General features: G+C 59.2%; 2 protein-coding genes across 6 annotated transcripts in view; both read left to right on the top strand.

Moving 5' to 3' along the window:
- AGXT (alanine--glyoxylate aminotransferase) overlaps positions 1–9,039 on the top strand; it is a 24,508-nt gene extending 15,469 nt beyond the window's left edge. Inside the window, exon 12 of the transcript XR_009724195.1 lies at positions 9,030–9,039. The gene's annotated coding sequence lies outside the window, so the exon portion shown is untranslated. The remainder of the gene's footprint in view (positions 1–9,029) is intronic.
- SNED1 (sushi, nidogen and EGF like domains 1) lies at positions 968–22,050 on the top strand. Of its 5 annotated transcripts, none has more exons than XM_061345307.1 (33): positions 968–1,302; positions 3,863–4,150; positions 4,631–4,771; positions 5,480–5,642; positions 6,520–6,645; positions 6,795–6,908; positions 7,684–7,797; positions 7,962–8,075; positions 8,214–8,330; positions 8,836–8,961; positions 9,235–9,339; positions 9,792–9,905; positions 10,059–10,175; positions 10,655–10,771; positions 10,852–10,968; positions 11,176–11,289; positions 11,372–11,545; positions 11,738–11,851; positions 12,607–12,720; positions 13,120–13,233; positions 13,317–13,430; positions 14,263–14,325; positions 15,477–15,660; positions 15,750–15,862; positions 16,367–16,645; positions 16,977–17,121; positions 17,328–17,398; positions 18,164–18,250; positions 18,474–18,590; positions 19,055–19,142; positions 19,720–19,803; positions 19,888–19,920; positions 20,334–22,050. In XM_061345307.1, the coding sequence occupies exons 1-33, from the start codon at positions 1,093–1,095 to the stop codon at positions 20,371–20,373; spliced, it is 4,131 nt and encodes a 1,376-aa protein (XP_061201291.1). In that variant the 5' UTR covers positions 968–1,092; the 3' UTR covers positions 20,374–22,050. The 5 variants fall into 5 exon arrangements, with proteins under 5 accessions (XP_061201291.1, XP_061201286.1, XP_061201288.1 ...); XM_061345302.1 differs by having other exon boundaries at positions 14,029–14,325; XM_061345304.1 differs by having other exon boundaries at positions 14,029–14,325; positions 19,888–19,925; positions 20,336–22,050.

The raw sequence follows: 22,050 nt of genomic DNA, 5'->3' as shown, positions 1-22,050 counted from the left end.
AGGGCTGAATGATGGAATTCTCCCTCATATTCCCCATGTGCCTGCATACCCTGGTTGCTCCTGCTGCGGGATGTGCTGTTTGGGCACCAGGAGGTGGGAGGGGAAAGGGATGAGGCACTGAGCATCCCACCTTTCACCCCCCTGACTCGATCCCTCAGCCCAACACCTGCCCAGCGGTAGCACCCATGATTAACTATGAATGAATGATCAAACCCAGTGATGCTTTTCATTGGAGTCTCCCAGGGGGCAGCCCCACAGTTTTGTGGGAACTCTTGCTTGATAAAACCATTTGCTGGTGATAGATGTGGGGTAGGTGTGTTGTTTCTTTATTTTCCTCCAGTGGAAACAAAGAGGCCCTTGAGCCTGGAGCGTAACTTAAAACATGGCATTCCTGAAAAGAATTTCCTGATAATATTTTTAGCACCTGAAAAAAAAAAAAAAAAAAAAGGAAAAAAAAGGAAAAGGGAAAAAGAAGGGGAAAAAAGCATATAACACTTCCCCCCCCCCCCCCTCCACGTTTTCCCCCTTCCAGCTCCTGTTTTAAGGAAGCAGAAGGGACCCGCTGCTCAACTGCGGCCGCGGAGGTGGGCTCTACACCCGGTGTGTCCCTCCCCACTCCTCCTCCTGTAGGGCATGGGGCTGCCATGGGGTCCCTCCGCCGGTGGCTTGGGAGGAGGGAGCGCGACGGGAGGGTCCCTGCGTGGGGTCCCCGCTCCGCCCCAGTTCCTCACCGAGGGACCGCACCCCTCGTGGGGACCCCCCGTCTCATTTGCATGACCCGCCCCCTGCCACCGCCCTCTCGGCGCGCCGAGCACCCATTGGCTGCCCGCCCCGCGATATGCAAATCAACCGCCTCGCGGGGCGGGGTTGGAGGGGTGAAGGCGCCCGGCGCGGCAGCGGCGCTCCGAGCTGTAGCGGCAGAGCGCTCCCGAGCCGCCGGCTCCGCGCCCCAGCCCCACAGCGCTGCGCTCCGGGCCGCGGCCGCCGCCATCTGCGAGCCCTGTGCCCGTGAACGGGCGCCCTTCCCCTGCCCCGCCATGCCGCGGTGGCCGGTGCCGGCGTGAACAGGCGAGCGGCGGGTCCCCGGCGGCCATGCGGGCCCTGGCGGGCTGGGCCGTGCTGGTGGCCCTGGGCGAGTGGCTGCTGCTGCGGGCGGGCGGCGTGGTGCCGCTGGCGGATTTCTACCCCTTCGGGCCCGCCGAGGGCGACGCCGCCACAAGGAAGCAGGACGACGGCGGCTCCGAGTTGCGGCCCCTCTCTGTCCCCTTCCCCTTTTTCGGGGCGGGACACACCGGCCTCTACGTGAGTACCGAGGAGTCCTCCCAGGGGCCTTCTATTTCTTCCTTCTATTTCCTTTTATTTCCTCACTGTCCCCTCGGGTGGATCCAGGTGCATCTGAGTTTCCATGGTTGGGTGGTCCCCGTTTAACTTGGAGCATCAGAGGAGTAACAGTGTGCTGAGAGCAGGGGAGATCCTGTAGGACCAGAGCCAGTGTGCCGTGGCCCTTGCTGGGAGGAGGTGATGGCAAGGCTCCCAGTGCGATGCAGAATATACAGCTGCCCTTTCAGTTGTACTGCAGTGGGGCTTGGCCGGCCACTCGGCACATCCTGCTCCCTTTCCTCTCCTCCCTGCTCCCGCTGGGTTGGACACGCTGCTTGGAGCTCTGCTCATGTGCAGCCCCTGACCCACCTCGAGAGGACAGTGGCCAGAGGTCAAGTCATGCCTGGCCCATCATGTCCCCTGCAGCTGTGGCCATCGGCTCCAGGTTGACCCTGGAGCCTTTTGGGCAGTACTGGCTCCAAACGCCTGCCTTGTGTCATGGAGTGGGCTCTGTGCTCTCTATGTCAGCTCCCACCTGGAGCAGTGTATCTGCGGGCATCCTGGTCCCTTCTCTTCTCCATGGTTTGCTTTGGGCTGACCGATAAGTCTGGACCCAGCTGGCTGAGGAGGGTCTGACCTTGGACCTGGGCTCATGTACTGTCCCACTGCCTCGGCTAAGCACAGGAGGCCCTTGGTCCTTGCCGGCAGTGGTTTGGGTTTTTTTCCACTAATAAAGGCATTAGCCCTGCCATTGAGTGGGAGGGACCTGGGCTTGGGGCTTGAGCCACGGTGGAAGGGAAGAAGAGATTGGAAGAAACCAAGGGAAGTGATGGCTGTCTGATACGGGGTCTAAGCACTGCTCTGGGACTTGGAGGGGCCGCAGGGCTCAGAGAGCAGTGCGTCCACCTCCCCAGAACCAAGACCCCCTGGCTCTGCAGGGCCAGCTCACTGGGCATGGGGTCTGTGTGACAGGGCTGTTCCTCCCTAAGGGGCTTCTATGCTGGGGGAGCTGGCCTGGTACTGCGCTCACCTGGAAACCTCTGTTCTCAAGGGCTGCCTCCAACCATCCCCTCCTCCTTTGCAAAAACCAGCAACAACAACAACACAAAAAAAAGCCCTTCTTGGCTCCAGCTCTCTCCCATCTTGCTTTAATCAGGGGAAGAATGTTCCTCCGCGGACACCGTGGGGTTACAGAGGCTTTGGGAAACAGGAATCCTCTTCCCCTTAGTCACCACAAGGACTGCCCCGTGTTCACGCAGAGGGGCTGGGGACCATCCCAGGGCCTGCAGGATGCCATCCCAGGCTGCCTCTGCCAGGTGGCATGCTGGCTCCCGCATGGCTCCTGGCAGGACACTGGCTCCCAAGCCCTTGTCAACATGTGAGCGTGAGGCTGCTGCCTGCTGCATGCCAGGGCTGCTCTCTCTGCTCAAGGGCTTCTTGCCTGCTCTGTGACTCCCCCCTCGCCTTCGCACCCTGCAGCCCAGGGGATTGCTGGGTCAGTATTGCTGGAGCCGGTATTACATGCTGGGGGGGCTCAGCTGGGGGCCTGGGCTCCTGTCTGTGCTGCTGTCGCTTACAGGCAGCACTCTGGGCATGGGAGAGGAGTGCCTGGAAGCTGCTGGCTCCACTGTGATTGCTACTGTTGGCAAGGTCTCCTCAGGGGAATTTGGAGCCTGAGGGCAAGAGTGTTTCCCTTTGATCCTTGCTCCCTCCCTGCCTGCTCAGGCAACAATGCAGGCAGGAGTTTTTCCTCCCCTTCTTTGCTCCTGCTGTATCCCCAAGCCGGAGGGTATCACTTTAGGCAGCAGCATTCACTATCTCCTGGGCTGAGGCCTGCCTCTGCTGTGCATCCCTAGGCTAGGCATCCCAGGACCCTAATTATCCCAGTTAATTACTGCTGGGAAGTGCTTGGAGCTCCAAGTAGCTTGCCTTGGGGTGTCTGGTATCTCCTGCTTTAACAACAGCAGCCTGCACCGGGGGCTTTGCATGGGATGCACTTGGTCATGTGGGGACTATGAGCCCGTTAGCTAACCCAGTACCACACATACCAGCAGATGGATTACTGACTGGCAAGGCTTTCCCCTATCCCAGGCCGGTGACTTCCTGGCCAGGAGGGTGGCAACAATGCTGAGCCGAAGACTGCAGGCCCACAGGCTGCGTGTCAGCCCTTAGAGAGCAGGCGAGGCAGCCCCAGGTCCCCCCCACGAGTGCTGCCGTGAGCTGGCCAAGCTCGCTGGGCACTGTTTGTTTAAAGCGCTGGGGCCGCTGCAGTTTTCTCAGCTGTTTCCCCCTTCCCCTGGCCTGGTCGCGGTGGAGAACAGGGCTGGTTTGTTCGGGTGGCTGCCTCCCTGTAGCCATGCTCCAGCAAGCGGGGGGCTGTGGGCGCTGGGGCACAACTCTGCTTCCAAGGGCAGGAAGGGGAAGCTCTCCAATATTTGTGGAAAGGGGGGTGGGAAGAAAGGTGAAATGGAAAGTGCCTTTAATACATTCTGCTGGCAGGAATCAACCGTGGCCACCCGTTTCTTTCCTTCCCTCTCCCCAGGTGAACAATAACGGGATCATCTCGTTCCTGAAGGAGGTCTCCCAGTTCACGCCGGTGGCCTTTCCCATCTCCAAGGACCGGCGTGTGGTGGCTGCTTTCTGGGCAGACGTGGACAACCGGCGGGCGGGCGATGTGTACTACCGGGAGAGCACAGAGCAGTCAATCCTGGAGAGAGCAAGCAGGGACATCGCACAGTATTTCCCCGAGTTCCCAGGGTTTTCCGCACAGTGGGTCTTCATCGCCACCTGGTACCGAGTGACCTTCTTCGGGGGCAACTCATTTTCACCGGTGGGTAGCTGGGGCAAAGGAACCACGGGTTTAGGGGTAGAGTTTCTTTAAAGGGAGCATCTCAACAGAGCTTGGATGCTTTCCGTGGCAGTGGTGCTCCTGTCAGCAGAGCTAAGCCATCCCCAGCAGCTCCCTTGTGATGCTTTGCCATAATGGAGCAGTGCTAGGTTGGGAAAACCAAACCCTCCTCTCTGTGTTGCCTGAAGGCTGTAAATTGCCAGCATCCCCCATTTTGGGTACCAGGAGCTGGTCGCAGACAGGGTTTGATGCCTTTCTTCCAGAGGCCCGATAACCACATTTCCATTTTTCCTGCTGGCTGGGGTGCTGGGCAGCCAACCCAACTATCCTTTCTAGCAGAGGAGGACTGAGGCTCAGAGAAACACCCCTTTGCTAAATGCTTTTTCCATTATCTCATTATCTTCTCACTGGTTTGCTCGCCATGCTCCTGCCTGCTCACTGCTCTTCCCTTCCATGATGCAGGTAAACACTTTCCAGATCGTCCTCATCACGGATGGCAAGCTCTCCTTCACCATCTTCAACTATGAGTCCATCACATGGACCACGGGTATGCACGCCAGCAGTGGGGGGGACTTTGCCGGGCTCGGCGGCATTGCAGCACAGGTAAGTGGCAAACGTGGTCCCAGGGTGCCCAGGTAGCACATCTGCCCCAAGAGCTTGTGGCTCCTGGTTTGGGTTTTTCGGAGGTGGATAGCCTCCCCTGCCTTTTTTTCTTTTCTTTAAGTTGTTGAATATCCGTGTGTGCTCTGGCCTCCAAAGCTGAGACCATACAGGGGGCTCTGTAATCCTGAAACCACAGGTCTTTGCCTTGGCTGCTGCCTTGTAGTCCCTTTTCCTTCCTAACCACAGCCTTTAAGAGCAGCTGCCACAGCCAGCACAGCTTTCACTTGTATTTATATTTCATCCTTGTGTTCCTTGTTGTGTTTAAGGCAAAAAAAAACAAAAAACCCCCACCCGCAAAAACCCCAGTACGCATTCGGATGTGTGAATTTACTGGCAGTTGATCTGTGCTTGGCTCCCTGCCTGCCAGCCTGCAGCAGGCAGGATGCTGCAGGTGGAGAGGAAGCGGATGGGTTTTGAATCCCAGGGGAGGGTCCGAGTGGGCAGCATGGCTGCTTTGCCCCATCGTGCTGGCTGTCATCCTGGCACACGGACAGGGCTGAATGCTGGCTGGTGCTGTGTGGAAAGGGTCAGCTGGTCCGAGCAGTGCTGCTGGCAGTGTTGAGTGGCAGGCAAACAAGCCTTTGTGCTCCAGCTGCCTTCCCCTCTGCACCAGTGATGTCTCTTTACCCTCTGCCCTTGTCCTCCCAGGCAGGTTTTAACGCCGGTGATGGAAAGCGCTACTTCAACATCCCTGGATCTCGCACTGATGACATCGCTGACGTGGAGATGACGACAAATGTGGGTATCCCCGGGCGCTGGGTGTTCAGAATCGATGATGCCCAGGTGCAAGTGGGGGGCTGCAGCAATACAAGTAAGAGGACAGCAGTTAGGTTTATTTAACTCCCAACCCAACCCCACACTGTTCTCCAGCCCTGTCTTTTCCCTGCCTCAAACCCCCACCTCTATGGGGTGGAGGAGGCGGCTCAAAGTACTTGGGGAGGGAGGGGAGGCAGCCATGGGGGGGACCCTCCTCAGCACCTGCCATGGCTGGAGATGTCACCCATGGGTGCCCTGGGACTGGGAAGGGGCTGGGAGAGCAAATGGGGAGGGGAGGAAGACTTTTGAGATGAAAAGAGCTTGTGGGGAGTGATAAGGGAGGCTGGGAAGAAGGTGACAACGCACAGTGCAACCCCACCAGCCTGCTGCAGGCAGAGGAGGGCATGAGGGGCCGGCACCCTTGAGGGATGCATGCCTCCATGAATCTCAGGAGGTTGGGAAGGCCATCTGGAGAGCTGCTGGGTTCCAGCCTCCCCGATGGGGCTGGGGCACAAGGGCTGGGCCATGTTCCCCACCCCAGGGGGCCTGACGCATCCCCTTTCCCACACTTGATCTGTGTGTGTCTCGCGTGTTACCAGTGGGTTTGCTGTAGATGGGCTCTCCCATACCCTTTTCCCTCTGCCCTGGGTGATAAGAAAGGGCATGTCCACGTGCCTCCAGCCTGAGGGGCTGACCCTCTGCAGCCTTTTCTCCTCCCATGGGAGGAATTAAAACTGCCCACCGTGTCCCAGGGGAGCCCATGAGGAATGAACCATGCCCTGCTGTGAGACAGGCAGCCCCTGTGGGCTCCCTGAGCGCTCTGGGGAGCCGGGTGGGTGCAGGGACAGCCCCTGGCACTGGTGTGGCTGGAAGGCGGCGGGTGAGCTGTGCAGGGATGCAGGCTGATGCGGGGCCACCCTCTGTCCCCACAGCCTCTGTCTGCCTCACATTGCGGCCCTGCCTGAATGGGGGGAAGTGTATTGAGGACTGCATCACAGGGAACCCCTCCTACACCTGCTCCTGCCTGGCTGGCTTTACTGGGAAGAGGTGCCATGTCGGTGAGTGTGTGTCCTGAGCAAGCTCCCGGCACTGTGCCCCAGGAAGCAGGTTTCTTTCATTCCTGGTGTCACTGCTGCATGCTGGCAGTCTTTGTGTTCCTGTTCTGTCCCTGTTCTGAGCTCCCGCCCCATGTGGGGCTGTGTTTCAGATGTGGACGAGTGTCTCTCCAACCCATGTCAGAATGGAGCCATGTGCCTCAACGGTGCTGGCAACTTCAGCTGCATGTGCCCACTGGGCTTCAGAGGTGCCAACTGTGAGACCGGTGAGCACGGGGCTACCAGTGCGGCAGGGCTGGCTTTTTGCTGTGCTTGAAGAGCTAAGACCCAGGCTTGGGGAGCACTGCTGCTCTTGGGAGCACTCTTCAGACCGGGGTTCCTGCAGCAGTTTGCAACAGCCAGCTTGGATTTCAGCATGCTGCAGGCAAAGGAACCTTTGCTCTGGCCGCAAGCCCTTCCTGCCCCTGGCAGCACACCCTACTGAGGGCCCAGCTCAGTGCTGCCACCAGCACCTCTCCCTGCTGCCCACCGCTCCTTCAGTGAGAAAAGCTGGCAGTTAGCGTTAAACAGAAGCCTTGGAGGCCCTGCTTTTGCAGTTGATGCTGTGGTCCTGAGCCCTCTGAAGTCAGTGGGGACTCTCCCGGTCCCTGACAGGGCTGTGGTGCCCGGTTTCTCCTGCTGTTGGCCTCCATCCCCCCAGTGGAAATGCTGCCAAAATGCTTGGCTCCCAGCAAGCCTCTGCACTGGTGGAGAAGGCGAGCAGGGAGCTGACTTTCAAGGAAGGGAGGGAGGAATTCCCAGCCCAGCATGCTGGCATCCAAGAGGTGCAGGGGGATGGAAGGGCTGAGCTGCCCAAGGATGGTTTTGGGAAGAGCTGGGGCTGGGACATGGCCACTGTCTCCTGCCAGAGGATGCATTGTTGGCTCCAAGCTACACGGTCTGCTCAGCCCCAGCATCGCTGTGTGTGCAGAGGCATGTGCCAGCCCTGTGCCTGGGTTGATTCCCCCTCTTTTGTTTCCTTTTCTTGGTGCTCCCCTGCAGAAGAGCTGCCATGTGAGAGCAAAGTGTGCCACAACGGCGGGACATGCCAGGCAGTGAATGGGACAGCAGTGTGCTTGTGCCAGCCGGGGTACACAGGGGCAGACTGCCAGACAGGTCCGTGGCATGGGGAGGAAATGGGGCACCTCACGCCTTGGCAAACTGCTTTCCCATCATGCTTCAGCCCCAGCTGGAGTTTGGAAGGGGAGTGCTCAGGATGGGAGGCAGTGGTGAACCAGCTGTACCTGCACCTAACCGCCCCTCTTGACCTCTCCTTGCAGAGCTGAACGAGTGTGAGTCCAGCCCATGCCTGAATGGTGGGCATTGTGTTGACCTGGTCGATAACTACACCTGTATGTGTCTGGAGCCCTTTGTGGGACAGCGCTGCGAGACAGGTGCCTGCTCCTGCATCCTGTGCCACAGGATGACCCATGTCAGGGACTGTGTCCACAGTGCTCAGCTGGGCCATCACAGCCCTTTTCCCAGCGCTGGGCTCTGCTCATCTCTTGCTCACTTGCTTTCCCCCTCCTCAGACTCGTCTATCTGTGAGGACCGGAGCTGCCGGAACCGGCAGACGTGCAACTACATCCGCCCAGGCCGCTACATCTGCACGTGCTCCCCCGGTTATTATGGCAACAACTGCCAGTACGGTGAGCAGAGGTGCACCTTGCCCAGCCTGCCATGGGAGCTGTTTTTTGGGGAGCTGGGTGGGAAGGGCAAATTGCTGAAAAGGGGCTGCATCAGCCATAGGCACTGCTGAAAGCTGGCAGGCAGCATGTGGCTTACAGAATGGAAAGATTTCTTCACTGAAAGGGTGAACAGGCTGCCCAGGGCAGTGGTGGAATCACCGTCCCTGGAAGCATTCAGAAAACATGCAGAAGAGGCCCTTAATGACATGGTTTAGTGGTGGACTTGGCAGTCCTGGGGTAAAGGTTGGACTCGATGATCTTAAAGGTCTTTTCCATCCTAGTTGATTCTATGATTCCATATGTGCAGGGATTGTGGTGATTCCAGGGAGGGAACTCCTTCCAGCAGTGCTGCTCAGCTGCAGTGGGGTCTTCAGTGTGGACCAGTTCTGCACTGGCTCCTCTAGGGCAGAGCGTGTTCCAGCCCCACGCTGGGATGGCTCTAGCTCAGCCTCCCTCTTCCCTGCAGGTGGGCCCCGCGTGTCTGGCGCCTGCCTCTCCCAACCCTGCCAGAATGCGGGCAGCTGCCTGGAGACAGAGCAGGGCTACCTCTGTGAGTGCCGGGAGGGCTACACTGGACAGGACTGTCGAGACAGTGAGTATGAGGGGGAGTCTCTCCAGTGGGGTTTGGCATCTCAAGGGGAGCCCTCACATTCCTAAGAGGGAGAAGCAGCAACCCCTGAAAACCTGTTTGGTGCTCCTGGACTGAACAGTGGGTCTATCCTGTTGAAGGAGGATGTGTCGGGGGGGGCTCGTAGCTGCCACCCACCTGAGCTTCCTCCATGGGTGGCATCCAGCAAGGCTGCTTGGCTGTCGCAGCCCCACAAGGGAGAGGGGTCCTGGGAAGCTCCCATCTTCTCTCTTGCAGAGCTCTCAGAGGGTTGCGAGTGTCGCAATGGAGGCAGTTGTCTGGAAGGGAATGTCACCATCTGCCAGTGCCTGCCTGGGTTTTTTGGTCTCCTCTGTGAATTCGGTAGGTGGAGGCTTCTCACTTGCTACGTGCTCCCTCTCCAGGATGCTTGAGCCAGGCAGGCTGTGGTCAAACAAGGAGAAACTCTGCCCGTGCCTGAGCCTAGCATGGTGCCAGGGGCATGCCCTGAATTTGAGCCTAGAAACATTGTCCCTTTTGAAGGCAATACTTCCATCTCCAGCACCCCCCCTTGAGGTGTGCCTCTCCCAGCCCTTTGTCCCAGCCGGCTTTCCTGGGTGGGATGGGAACCACGGCCTTAGTGCCCTCCTGCTCTGAATCTCACTGGACATCTGGGCTGGCCCTTGCTGTTTGCATGGTCTGTGGAGTTGTACAGAGGGTCCCTCCCATCTCTTCAGACCTGGCAAAATTAGGAGACCCCCCCACTTCTGGCCAGGGAGCCAGCTGGGTGTCCTGCCACCAGCTGGTGGAAGCTGGTGCTGTCCGTGTGTTTGCAGAAGTCACCACCACCCCGTGCAACATGAACACACAGTGTCCGGATGGTGGGTACTGCATGGAGTATGGTGGGAGCTACCTCTGCGTCTGCCACACTGACTACGGCACCAACCACAGTGAGTCTCATCTGTAGGGACGTGGGACCAGCCCTGGGAAGGGACACAGATGGGGGCGGGGAGTGTGAGCAGGGAATACTGTCATCAGCTGGGGAGCAGCCCTCACACCGCTGGTCCTACCTCCTCATTGATGCCCTGTGTTTGGCTTTGCAGCAATGCCATCCCCCTGCGACTCGGAGCCCTGCCTGAATGGGGGGTCCTGCCAGGTTCATGATGACTCGTACATCTGCGAGTGTCCTCGAGGCTTCCTTGGCAAGCACTGTGAGAAAGGTACCTGCATGGAACTCTGCTGGCCCCAGGATCTGGCAGAGGGTGGGAGAAGAGTGGCTGCTTGCTGAGCTGCAGCTGGAAGTGGGCACCAGGTATCCCACCCCACACGTGGAGGGAACATTGCATGTCTGCTTTCATGGCCTGACACTCACAGCAGCTGATCCAGTTGTTTTGTTTCCTGCACAACACCATCAGTGTTGGAGGTGGTTTTGCATGCTTGAGCTTTGGGTCTCAGGAGCAGCTGCCAGTGTCCTGGCATCACATGTCTGTGGCCTCCTTAGGTCCTGGCACAGAGGATCATAGCATGGTTAGGGTAGGAAATTACCTTAAGATCATCTAGTTCTGCACGGGGTTATCCAGCGGTGTTGGGGAGGCCTGGGTGCACTCGATGTTCCTGCAGCAAGGGGTTTGGTGGGAGGCAGTGGCCTTTGGGATGTGGGCAGCAGTTGGTGACCCCTTGCTCTCGGTGTTCTCTGCAGCCAAGCCACGGCTCTGCAGCACGGGACCCTGTCGTAACGGGGGCACCTGCAGAGAGACAGATGGCGAGTACCACTGCTCCTGCCCCTACCGCTTCACCGGGAAGCACTGTGAGATCGGTATGGCCTCCTGCCCCCTCCTGGGATGTGAGGCAGTTGTCCCGCTCACTGCTCAGCTCCCACCTGCCCTCTGCCCCCAGGTAAGCCGGACCCCTGTGCCTCGGGGCCCTGCCAGAACGGGGGCACCTGCTTCCACTACATTGGCAAGTATAAGTGCGACTGTCCCCCAGGCTACGCTGGCCGGCACTGCGAGACTGGTAGGTGTGAGCAAGGTGTGCCAGTGACAGGGGATGCTTGGGGAGGTGGTGGCAGCAACAAGCAAGCCTCCCTGCTTGCTTTGAATCCCCTTCCCTATAATTTGAAGCACTTTGGATCTCCCTTGTACTCTGCTGAGGGGGGGAAGGGAAGTGGCTCTTGTTTCTGGGCTCTACCAGCCCCACAGCAGTCACTCTTTGTTCTTCTAGTGCCCTCCCCGTGCTTCCTTAGCCCCTGTGAGAATGGTGCTACCTGTGAGGACCTTGGCGAGGGCTATGCTTGCACGTGCCCCATGGGCTATATAGGGAGGCACTGCCAGACTGGTAAGGGCTCTGTGCTGCCCCTGCCAGTCGGGGGCTCAGGGTGCCTCTCCAGGTCCTGCTCAACACCCCCATCTCTCCCCAGTGGTTGACTGTGGTATTCCCAGTGAGGTGAAGCACGCCCAGGTGTCTTTCAACTCCACCAAAGTGGGCTCTGTGGCCGAATACCAGTGTGAGCTGGGCTACACCCTCAGCCAGCACAACCACCCTCGTGTCTGCCACTCACCGGGTGTCTGGAGTGACCCCCCTGAATGCAACGGTGAGGAGAGCTGGGGAGCAGCTGAGCCCTGGCACACTGTCCCAGTGGGCTGTGGCCATGACCCTGGCTTGGTGACCCCAGGGCATGTACTCTGGTCCTCTCCTGTCTGTGTCTGCAGACAGATCCCCCCGGGGGTGCCTCCTCAGTGCGCATGCCTCTTACCTTGTCTCTCCCCTGCACAACTACCTGCAGAGATCAATGAGTGCCAGTCCCAGCCCTGTCTGAATGGTGGTCAGTGCAAGGACCGCATTGCTGAGTTCCTGTGCTTGTGTGAGCCAGGTTACACCGGCCAGCATTGTGAGTCAGGTAAGAGACCATGCCAGGTACACTCCAGGGCTGCTGTGTGCTGCTCCCAGCTGGAGGAGCAGGCAGGGCTGTGAGGACACATGCACTACTTGTGTCTCCCCTACCAATGGATTCTGCATAGGCATCCCCATAACTGATAGGGCACTGACTTACCCTTATGCTTGTAAGCCCATGCACAGAAGCTCCAGATATTGGGATCTGGGTGGGAAGTGTCCCTGGGGCTTCAAAGCTATTGGCCAGGGTGGAACGGGGCGGGGGGAAGAAGCAGCTTGAGGTCATGCTGTGCTCCTATGTATGCACATGGTCATGGTTGCATGTGGACACTGGCTGAAGGAGATAACAGGTAGTGAAAGGTCTGGTGGTGCTCTGTGGCAGGCAGCTCTAGTCCTGCTTTTAGGAGAGGATGGTGGTGGGAAGAGGTGGGATGCCTGCTGGGATCAGAGGAGGGCACATGCTGCAGGCACCTTATGGGACCTCTTGGCACAGCCCCAGATTGCCAGCCATAGCGGGTGTTCCTGAGGACATGTCCCCATGCCCAGCTCCCACTGCAGTCCCCGGACAGGGGCAGACATGGGGTAGTGGGCTCCTGATGGCTCTGGGAGCAGGACTGTTCTTGTCTGGTGGGCTTGGGGTAGCAAGTGAGGTGGGGAGGGTCTGCACCCTGCAGGGGAAGTGCCGCCTCTTCAGGTCTCCTCATTCCCTGCTGCTGGCCCTGTCTGTGCTGAGCTGGTGCCTTTCTTCTTGTCACTCCCCAGATACTGACGAATGCCAGTCGGAGCCCTGCAAAAATGGTGGGACCTGCCAGGACCTCCTTGCATCCTTCACTTGCTACTGTCCCGAGGGCTTTGTGGGGACCCAGTGTGAGACAGGTAGGGACTTGCACTTCCAGTGGGAGGCTGGGCTGTGGGCACTGGGACACAGTCAGGATCTGTACTAGTTACCATCTTGGGCACCCTGTCCCCAAGCCATTACACTAGGCACACGCTGCCTATTGTGCCTCCTTGCCTGTGGTTCCAGGGGCAGAGCTGAAACTGCTCTGGTGGGGAAGGAGCGAAGGTGTTCACTGGTAACAGATCCCCTTCTGAAGGCATCCACCCACCCCTGCCAGGGAACATGGCCACCATGGCACTTGGGTGGGATTCTGGATCCAAAATGGCTGTGCTGAGCCCGGGGCTGCACGTCCATCCCGCTGTCCCTTGAGAGCCCATTGCCTGGCTGCTGCCATGCTGGGGGCCCCCTGCTCACCACCATCCTTCTCCCACCTCCAGAAGTGGATGCCTGTGAGTCAGGCCCTTGCCAGAATGGAGGGGAGTGTGAGAGCTACAGGGGCTCCTACCTCTGCGTGTGCCCGGAGGGTTTCTTTGGCTACCACTGCGAGACAGGTGAGGTGGGAACGAGCAGCTTGGTGCAGGGCGGCCGATGGCTGCTGGCCACCGCTAACGCCACTGCCGTGGTACCTCCGCAGCCAGCGACCCGTGCTTCTCCAGTCCCTGTGGGAGCAGAGGCTACTGCCTGCCTGGCAACGGCACCCACAGCTGCACCTGCAAAGTCAGCTACACAGGCAAGAGCTGCGAGAAAGGTAAAGGCCCTCAGCAGCGGCACCAGGACGTGCGCGGGGCTCGACACTGGCCCGGCAGTGGCCACTGCCCGTGTGGGGCTCGACGCCATCGGGGACCAGCAGCTCTCCTTGAGGCGGGCAGGGCTGGGGCCGTGCCTCTGTGGGGGGCAGCCCAGGCCGCGCCGGTGCCACGGGAGGGCGCTGAGCCGCTGCCGCGGACACCAGGCTTGGCATGAGGATGCTGGGGACAGGTTTGCCTGGCCTCCTGCAGCAATGGCGATCCCGCAGGAGGGGAGGCTGAGGTGTTCGAGGGAGGCCTCTCGCTGCCGGTACCAGCCTCCTGGGGCTCCTCGCCCTGTCTCGCCGGTGCCACTGGCCTGGCAGACGGTGGCAAGCACTGTGCCACCGTGTTGCAGTGGCTGGGAGCGCTCCCGGTGCTCCTCCTGTGCCCGCTGGGCAGGTGGCAGCTGGTGCCTGCAGGGCCCCTGCTGGGTGTGCCAAGGGAGAGAGCAAGGGCCCCATGCTCCATCGCTGCTGCTCTTGCCTCTTGCTGCTGGGGTCTGTTCTCTAAAGATTCATGGCGTTACCTCTCCCCTTTGCTTTTGCCCACACCCTGAAGAATTGCTGCCACCAACCTCATTAAAGGTGGAAAGGGTGGAGGACACTGGTGTGTTGATTTCTTGGCACCCACCTGAGGACACAGCTGCCAGGCAACTCATTGACGGCTACGCCGTGACGTACGTATCCCTCGACGGCTCTTACCGCAGGACAGATTTTGTGGACCGAAGTCGTTCTGCCCACCAATTGCGGGCACTAGCCTCCGGCAGAGCCTACAATATTTCTGTCTTTTCAGTCAAACGCAACGTGAACAACAAGAATGATATCAGCAGGCCCGTCATGCTCACCACACGCACTAGTGAGTAGTGTCCCCAGGGGGATCAGGTCATGACCACACGTGGCTCCCGCAGGCGCCAGGGCTTGTGCTGCCTCCTCCGTGCCACCGGCTCCAGCTGCAGCCCGGGCCTGTACGGAACCCCGCTGGGTTTGGTGGTGCAGATCCTAAAATGCGGATATGGGGGGAGCTTTGGAAAGCACTTGGACACAGAATTGATGTTCCCTTTGCTATGAGGGAAAGGGGACTGAACCCCCTGTGGCTCACTGGGCTTCTGCCCAGAGGCTGGTAAGGGAGCCAGCAGTGGGGACTGCTTCTGGATCCTGTTCATCAAGGCCAGGCTGTGCCTGCTGCACTGGTTACTCCTTGTCACTAGCCCCCGAGTAGTGTGAGTCCCCAGTGCTGCTTGGTTGAGCTGGAGAAGCCCCCATCCCAGCCAGGCAGTGGGGCTGGGGGATCTCTGCTGACAGTGAGCCCTGCAGGAGAGTCTCCCACCCCACCATCCTGCCTGGCTCAGTGTGGGGATGTGCCAGAGAAGTCAGGGGCTGGCAGGGACCTCTGCTCAAGGGCAGAGGAAAAGGGGCACAGTGACGCCTCTATGAGGGCAGAGGCAGGCAGAGCAGCTGCAGTTCTGCTTTCTAGGGCAGGCAGATGTAGAAATCAAGTGCAAACTGAAGATGGAGGGGATTAAACCTAGAAAAGCTGCCCTCTAATGAGAGGGGGATGGTGGTGAGAAAAGCCCATGGGCCACATCCCCTGGAGTGGGTTGAGACTGAGTGAAGCCCGGGGCAGAAGGCAGGCACGGCACTGGGCACGGCAGGAGCCTGCACCCCTGGCCACAACACCTTGGGAGGCTTCAAGCCCAGGGTCAGATGCCACGGCAGTGAGAACTGGGCTTAGTATGTAGCTAGGCCATATGGTAGGCTTAGGACCAAGTTGAGGCACTGCAGCCCCATTGGAGCTGAAGGGGTAGCGCTGGGGCCATGAGGCCTTGCAGGCAGATGCCTGCCCGCAGGTGGTGAGGATGGGAAAGCATCAGTCCAGCTGAGCTGCTCCTGCTGGGAAGTCAACCCAGAGGGGCAGGCAGGACTCCCCTTGCAGGGGTGTGGGGAAGAGATGGGACGACCCACAGTGAGCAGCGGCTGACCGCAGCCCTCTCCGCTTGCTCCGGCCAGGACCGCGTCCGGTGGAAGGCTTTGAGATCACGAATGTGACAGCCAGCGCCATCACGGTGCAATGGGCTCTCCACCGGCTCAAGCACTCCACTGTCAGTAGGGTGCGTGTCTCCATCCGCCAACCGGGGGACCTGGCAGACCGCACCGTGGAGCTGAACAGCAGCGTGGCCAAGTACACCTTCCTGTGAGTGGGGCAGCAGGCAGGTGCTGGGCCAGCTGGCCCTCCCAGCCTGCCCAGCTTACCCCTGCCCACCCTGCCTTCCTCCTCCACAGGGACCTGCAGCCAGGAGAGAAGTACATTGTCCATGTCACGACACTGAGCGGCCTGGGGACAGAAGACCACCTCTCGGAGAGTCTGGCCACAGCTCCCTTCCACGTATGGACAAGTGAGTGGGGGTGTCTGCCAACCCCTGCTGTTGCAGGGGCCCTGGGACTTGGCAGGGGCAGGGCAGCTGCAGCTTGTGGCCAGCAGGAAAGCCGCAAGGGAGGGGAAGGTGCGAAAGCCATCCGCCTGTGGCAAGCACAGCGGGCAGGAGCTGTGCAGGCAGCCTTGGGGAGCGGCAGGAAGGGCTGCGGCTTGTCCTCCCCTGCCAGATGGCTTTCCTTGCCCAGCTCAGCCCCGTGTGAAGTCTGCACAGGCCCAAGTTGCTCCCCTGCGTACAGCAGCTGGAGGGTGGTGAGGGCCAGACCGGGTGCCAGGGTGCAGTGAGGCTCTGCCCGCCTTGGCAGGGACCCAGCACTGACCATCTCCTGCTGGTGTGTTGCATGGCTGGAGCCGGGCTGAGGGCTGGCCAGGGCATGCTTACAGAGTGGCATGTGAGCAAGTAAGGCAGTCGCAGTCAAGTACATAAGTGCTGACCTTTTTTCTCCCCGGCTGCTGCCTTCCCCAGGGCCTCTTCCCCCCCAGAACCTCACTGCCTCCCGTGTCACCACTACATCTGTGTCCATGGCATGGGAGCAGCCACCTGCCGGTGCCGTTGAGGGGTACATCATCAACGTCACCACCGCTCAGAGTGTGAAGAGCCGCTACGTGCCCAACGGGAAGCTTGTGTCCTATACGGTGCGAGACCTGCTCCCTGGGCAGAGGTACCGCCTGTCTGTCACAGCTGTGCAGAACACAGAGCAAGGCCAAGTGCACAGTGAGCCCATCTACCTCTACGTCACCACATGTGAGTGCCCAGCTCGCTGGGGCTGGGGTTTGCTGCAGCACAAGGCAGTGGGGCAAGGGGCTGAAGGCTAGCTGATCAAGAATTCTATGCTCATGGGGACTTGCCACCCCAGAACTGGGTGCTTGCAGGAGGTTCTGGGAACAGGAGGTGGGGGTTGCAGGATGCTGTCTCTGTTAGGGCAGTGCAGATGCTTCACTGGGAATAGCACTCACAGCCCAGCCTTGTGGAGGGTGTACACGTATCCCCAGGCAGCTCTAAACAGCATCCTGGGTACAAGGGACTGGCACACTCATGGCCTGCCTCCCACTGAGTCTAACCCTTTGGTCTGCAGTGCAGAGGGATGGGGCTCCGGAGAGACGGTGGAGCCAACCTGGACACCCCCGGGTCCTGCGCAACAGGCTGCCTCCAGCTTTTCTGCCTGAGCTCCGCTTGCTAGCAGATCACAACGCAGCTGAGGAGCCCTCGCCAGCCCCCAGGTAGGCACTGCTCCTTTCGGTTGGCCTTTGTCCCAGCTCCTGTGTCTGGGTGCACACATGAACAAGTCAGTCATGCTTCTGCTGTGAGCAGGTCCCCTGCGCTGCCCAGGACTCACACTGAACCCTGCATCCAGCCGTAGACTGTGGGATGGTTATGGCTTGGGGGACCCGCAGGGCCCCTTAGCTTCATGGCTCTTCTGTCCCAGGTTCACCGAGCTGGTAGATGGCAGAGGGAGGATCAGTGCCAGGTTTGGCAAATCCATCAGCATGAAGACACGTAAGCGCTCTGCTGCCTTTCTGCTCACCCTCACCCCCTTCATCCAGTGTCATCTCCTGTGCCTATCCCCAGGACAGGGTGGCAGCTGGGCAGGCTGCTGTCTGTAGGGATGGTGGAGCCATAAAGGAAGGCAGACAAACACCTGCTCTGCTTGCTAGATCCCTGCCCAGGGAGAGGGGTGACTCAGAGCCAGTCAGGAAGCCCAGAGAGGGACCCTCGCTGATGGGAGGCGATGCTGGCTGTGGTACAGGCTGCCTCTCGCCTGGCAGCAGCAGCAGTAGCCCAGGCAGTGACCCTGCTGCCCTCCAGTACAGGCCCTGCCTGCCCAGCAGCCTGAGACCCCACTGCCAGACACAGCCTCACACTCGAGGAGGGTGCCTGGGTGAGAAGCCCCTCACTACCCCAAGACCAGCCCCCCATTTGCCATCCCTGGAACACCAGGGATCCAAACGCCATCCCCAAAATCTGCCAGGCCTGGGAACCCCACGGAATGGGATAGGAAAGGGGTCTGGCACACCTGACAACAGCCCTGGGCTTGCCACGTGTCTCTGCTCTGCTCCTGCCTCCCCAGGGGAGGCACAGCCTGCTGTGCCCCACAGCCCTCCAGGAAGGGGGAGATGGTCACCCTAATTCTAGGGATGCCAGCTGGGAAGGGCTAAACCTCTGCTTCAGGCCTGACCAGCCCCCTGATGCTGTGGGCAAGCTGGAGGGGCTGCCTTTGGGTCTGGCTCTGACTGGAGGTGACACTGGACTCTTGTTCCTCAGAGCCAGATGCTCCAGTGAAGCTGGAGAACATGGAAGCACCCAGCCACAGCAGCCTGGCACTGCAGCTGCAGGAGAACAAGAGCAAGAGTAAGTCTTGGGGGGGGACACATGAGCAGCAGGGCCTGGTTCAGGCCTTGCAGACAGGCAGAGCACTTGGCACCAGCCTGCCTCCATATTGCTGCCCTACCAGGAGTCCTGCCCTCCCCGTCCCTGCCAACTGCCCCATCCCTGTTTACCTGCTTCTCCCAGGGCATGCCAGAGGGGTGGGCAGGGCTGTGCCGTGGGGTCTGACAATTGTTATGTTTTGCAGGTGAGAGGCAGAACTGCTCCATGAACCCCTGCAGGAACGGAGGCACCTGCACCAGAGGTGTCCAGTCCTACCACTGCAGCTGCCCCTCAGGGTTCAAGGGCCGGCTCTGCGAGCTGGGTGAGTGCTGAGCTGCTGCTGGGGGCCGAGCTCCCTCTTGCACGGGATGGTGTGTGCCCAGCCTGGAGCTGTCCTGGCCACAGGTCTCCTGGGGTGCAGGTCACCGAGCAGCACCCAGCTCCTCTCAGCCAAGGGTGCTCCCACCATGCCCAGACTCTGCTAGAGAGGGAGGGCTGTGCTCTGCTCCTGTCAGTTTGGGCAGATCAAGGAGTCCAGGTCTGCTCCCGACCAAGGCCTCCACCTCCACCGGCCAGCCTTGCAACCCAGGCCCCTGCCCTGCCCATGTAGTTATCTGGGCACTGCAAAGCTGGGGGCTCTGCTTCTCCTGGTGGGCCAGCTCTGTTGGGCCCAGCCTTCCAGGACAGCAAAGGGGCAGCCAGAGGGGTTTCCCTTCCCATAGGGCACAGGCAGGCAGGGCCAGAGATGGGCTTGTTGGTAGCTCCCCTCTCCTATTCCCCAAGCAGCCTGCAAGAAGGTGCCACACTCGTGCACACGGCTGTACTCGGAAACCAAGTCATTCCCTGTGTGGGAAGGAGGTACCTGCCACTACCTGTGAGTACTGCCTGCGTGTTGTGCTCCCCCCCTTCCCTTGTGCTCAGAGCCGGGGATCTGTCCCTGCAGCTTGGCTCTGGGGAAGGGAGCGCAAGCACGAGGCCGTCTCAGACCCCAGCTGGCAGCTGCCCCCTCCCCAGTGCAGGCTGAACAGCTTTGTGTGCCCTCAAGTCCCTGGTGCTGCCCCACCAGTGGTGTTTCAGGGCAGGGTATTGCTGAAATGACAGCCCCCATAGCAGTGTTACCCACCTATGTGTTACTGAGGCTGTATTTGGTGTGTGTGCGTGCTCCCCCTGCCTGCCAGCCCAGGCCCTGGGTGCCTTTCCACCTGTAAGCAGAGGGCTGGGCCAGCCCCGTTGCAATACCATGGCATGAGGGGGGGTGCATCTGCTTTGCGTCCCCCACGCCACTGGTCTTCCTGTGATGGAAGCACAAGGGCCTGGTGTGTGGGGTCAGTCAGTTCTGGCTACCGTAGCCTGGAAGGAAATGGGGGAGATCCCCAGATTACCCTCCTTGTACTCAGAAGCAGATCTGTCCCTGTTACTCCCTCTAACTCACCCCTCCACTCTGTGTGTAGGTACAGGAGAGTCTACAAGGTACACCAGGATGTCTGCTACAAGGAGAGCTGCAAGAGCACCGGTTCCGAGACAACAACCAGCAGGTACAGCTAGCAGCAGCAGACCAGCTCTGCGCTGCCCTCCCTGCAAGCGATGGCTGACAGCACTCCCCTCTCTTCTCTTTTCAGAAAACCAAGCACCAGTCACACACTGAGGAAGTCCTAAAGTAAGTACCTGCTCTAGGCCCTCCTTAGCCATGGGCAAAGAGGGGCAGCTCCTGCATATCCCACACAGGGAGCTGGGGAGGATAGGGGTGGAGGCCAGAGCCACAGTCCAGGCTCACACTGCCACATTGATGGGGTGTGAGGGCTCTCCAGCTCCTGTGTTGGTTTGGCTTGGGCATGCCGCTGAGGGCTCCCGGCTGTGGTGGGGTGGAAGGGCAGAGGGGAATGCCCTGCTTCCCTGTGGCTCTACAGCCCCATGAACAATAGATTCCTGCACAGAAAGAGCCTTGGCACTGGAGGGTGCAGATCCCCATCTCCCAATCAGAGATGGGTGCATAGGGTGGGAAGAGGCAGCTGCAGGGCTTTTGGGGGACTCTACACACCAGTTTATTTTCCTCCTGCTCCTTCACAGGATTCAAACAAGTAGAAGCTTCATCTTTCCACTTCTAAAGGGTTTTCTTTGTAACACCAGGAAGATCAGATCTGCTCACTGGGTTGAACACAGCAGGGGAACCTTCCTGCTTGGCATCAGCCTCTCCCTCTTCTCCAGCCAGTTAGGGATACACAGCCAGATCGGCGCACTGAGCAGCACTCCCTTCCCTCCACTGGACCAGCACTGCCTTCGCTCTGGCTTGCCTTACTCTAGCTGTCTCTGCCCCACCAGGAGCTAAGTGCTGGTGTCCCGCAGCAGCTGGCTGACTGCCCCCCAGGTGACCAGCCTTACTGTCCCCCCCCGCCAGCTGCTCTGCACAAAGGCTTCCAGCTCTGCTCAGGCATCAGTGGAGCTAAGCCCTGCTCCCTGCCAATGGCATCTGCACCAATCTGTTTTTGTAATCCAAAGTTATAAATTACCCATAACCCCTAAATAAAACAGTTTAATGCAGACCAGAAAGCTGTAGCTATCACCTGATGTGAGCCCACAGCAATCTCGTTGGAGGAGACTTTCCCAGTGTAGACAAGCTAGAAATGGGGAGTAACCCCCCTTAGCAGTGGGGGGAGCACAGGCACTGGAGTCGCATCCCCATCCCCTCTGCTCCAGTGGGGGAAATTGAGGCAGCTTCTACTGCCTGCCTTTTCCCTTTGCTTTGTAAAGGATCCCTGGTTTAACCAGCTTTCCAGCTTAGAACGCAGTAGAGCACCTAGAATGAATTTTAAGTGTTCTGTACAGCAGAGTTTGTCAGCCGAGTCATAACACCATGCTATGTGCCTCTAAGCCAGTGCAGGGCACAGTACAGGCCCAGGAACAAAGCGGTGTCCCCCTGCACCCCTCTGAGCTGCTCACAGCATTTCTGTTCCCCACAGAGGAGCAGACCAGCACGCAGCACTGCCCCACCAGCTGCAGCAGGGCAGGCAACGAAAAAGCGTAGCTTAGAAACATTCCTAGTTTTTGTTTGTACGACAACACTAGTTAAACATAGATTTGTGTATTACCATACACAGTGTATATTATAAATTAATACATACCAGAGATATATCGTAGTTATGGTATAGAGTGTTATTTCCCCAGCAGCGTTCTGCAAGCATCACAGGGCGCTTTGTTCTTCAGCCACACATGTCAAGCTGCAGCCCAGAAGCTGCCCTCAGAGCAGAACAGGCCCAGGACTTTCAGTGCTCCTGGCACCATCCTCTCCCTCCCAGTAGCAGCTGCCCAGGCACTGTGGAGGAACAAGGACACTGTAAAGCCATAGCCAGAAGGGCCAGGTGATGTGCCCCGCAACATGAGCACTGCAATCCTGCTTCCCCTGGGCATGAAAAGAAACCAGCCCCTGCCAGGAAGAGCAGAGTAAGGGGAAAGCCACAACAGCCTCTGCTATCCACAAGGGAGGGGAAGTTTTGGGGCCATGGTCAGAAAGTGTATGCACCCCCATCTTGTCAGCCATGAAACCAACACCAACACGGACTGTAGCAATGGCAGTGGCCCTGCCATGGGACAGTCCCATGATCTGTGCTCCTGCAGTGACAGGCAGCGTGGTGCCGCTGTGAGCCGGCACAGCAGCGTGCCACTTCCTGCCCCACCACCAACACACTATGTACTGCAGCCAGAAAATTTTAACCTAGCCTTGGAAATAAATTAGTTATTTTGGTTTGATTTTCTTTTCCAAATAAAAACACTTTATGGAAACTGGA

Source organism: Neopsephotus bourkii, unplaced genomic scaffold, assembly GCF_033783945.1.
Source record: "Neopsephotus bourkii isolate Nb327-2 ecotype Australia unplaced genomic scaffold, CSIRO-AGI_Nbou_v1 NB_234, whole genome shotgun sequence".
Lineage (NCBI taxonomy): Eukaryota > Metazoa > Chordata > Aves > Psittaciformes > Psittacidae > Neopsephotus > Neopsephotus bourkii.
The sequence above is the reverse complement of the archived record's forward strand: the minus strand, read 5'-3'. Positions and strand labels throughout refer to the sequence as shown.

Bases quoted from the DNA above. Each gene is read 5' to 3' on its own strand.
- SNED1 (XM_061345302.1), top strand. From the start codon at position 1,093: ATGCGGGCCCTGGCGGGCTGGGCCGTGCTGGTGGCCCTGGGCGAGTGG. The intron at 10,969-11,175 runs GTAGGTGTGAGC...TTGTTCTTCTAG, and splicing joins TGGCCGGCACTGCGAGACTG to TGCCCTCCCCGTGCTTCCTT. The intron at 18,251-18,473 runs GTAAGTCTTGGG...TATGTTTTGCAG, and splicing joins GCAGGAGAACAAGAGCAAGA to GTGAGAGGCAGAACTGCTCC.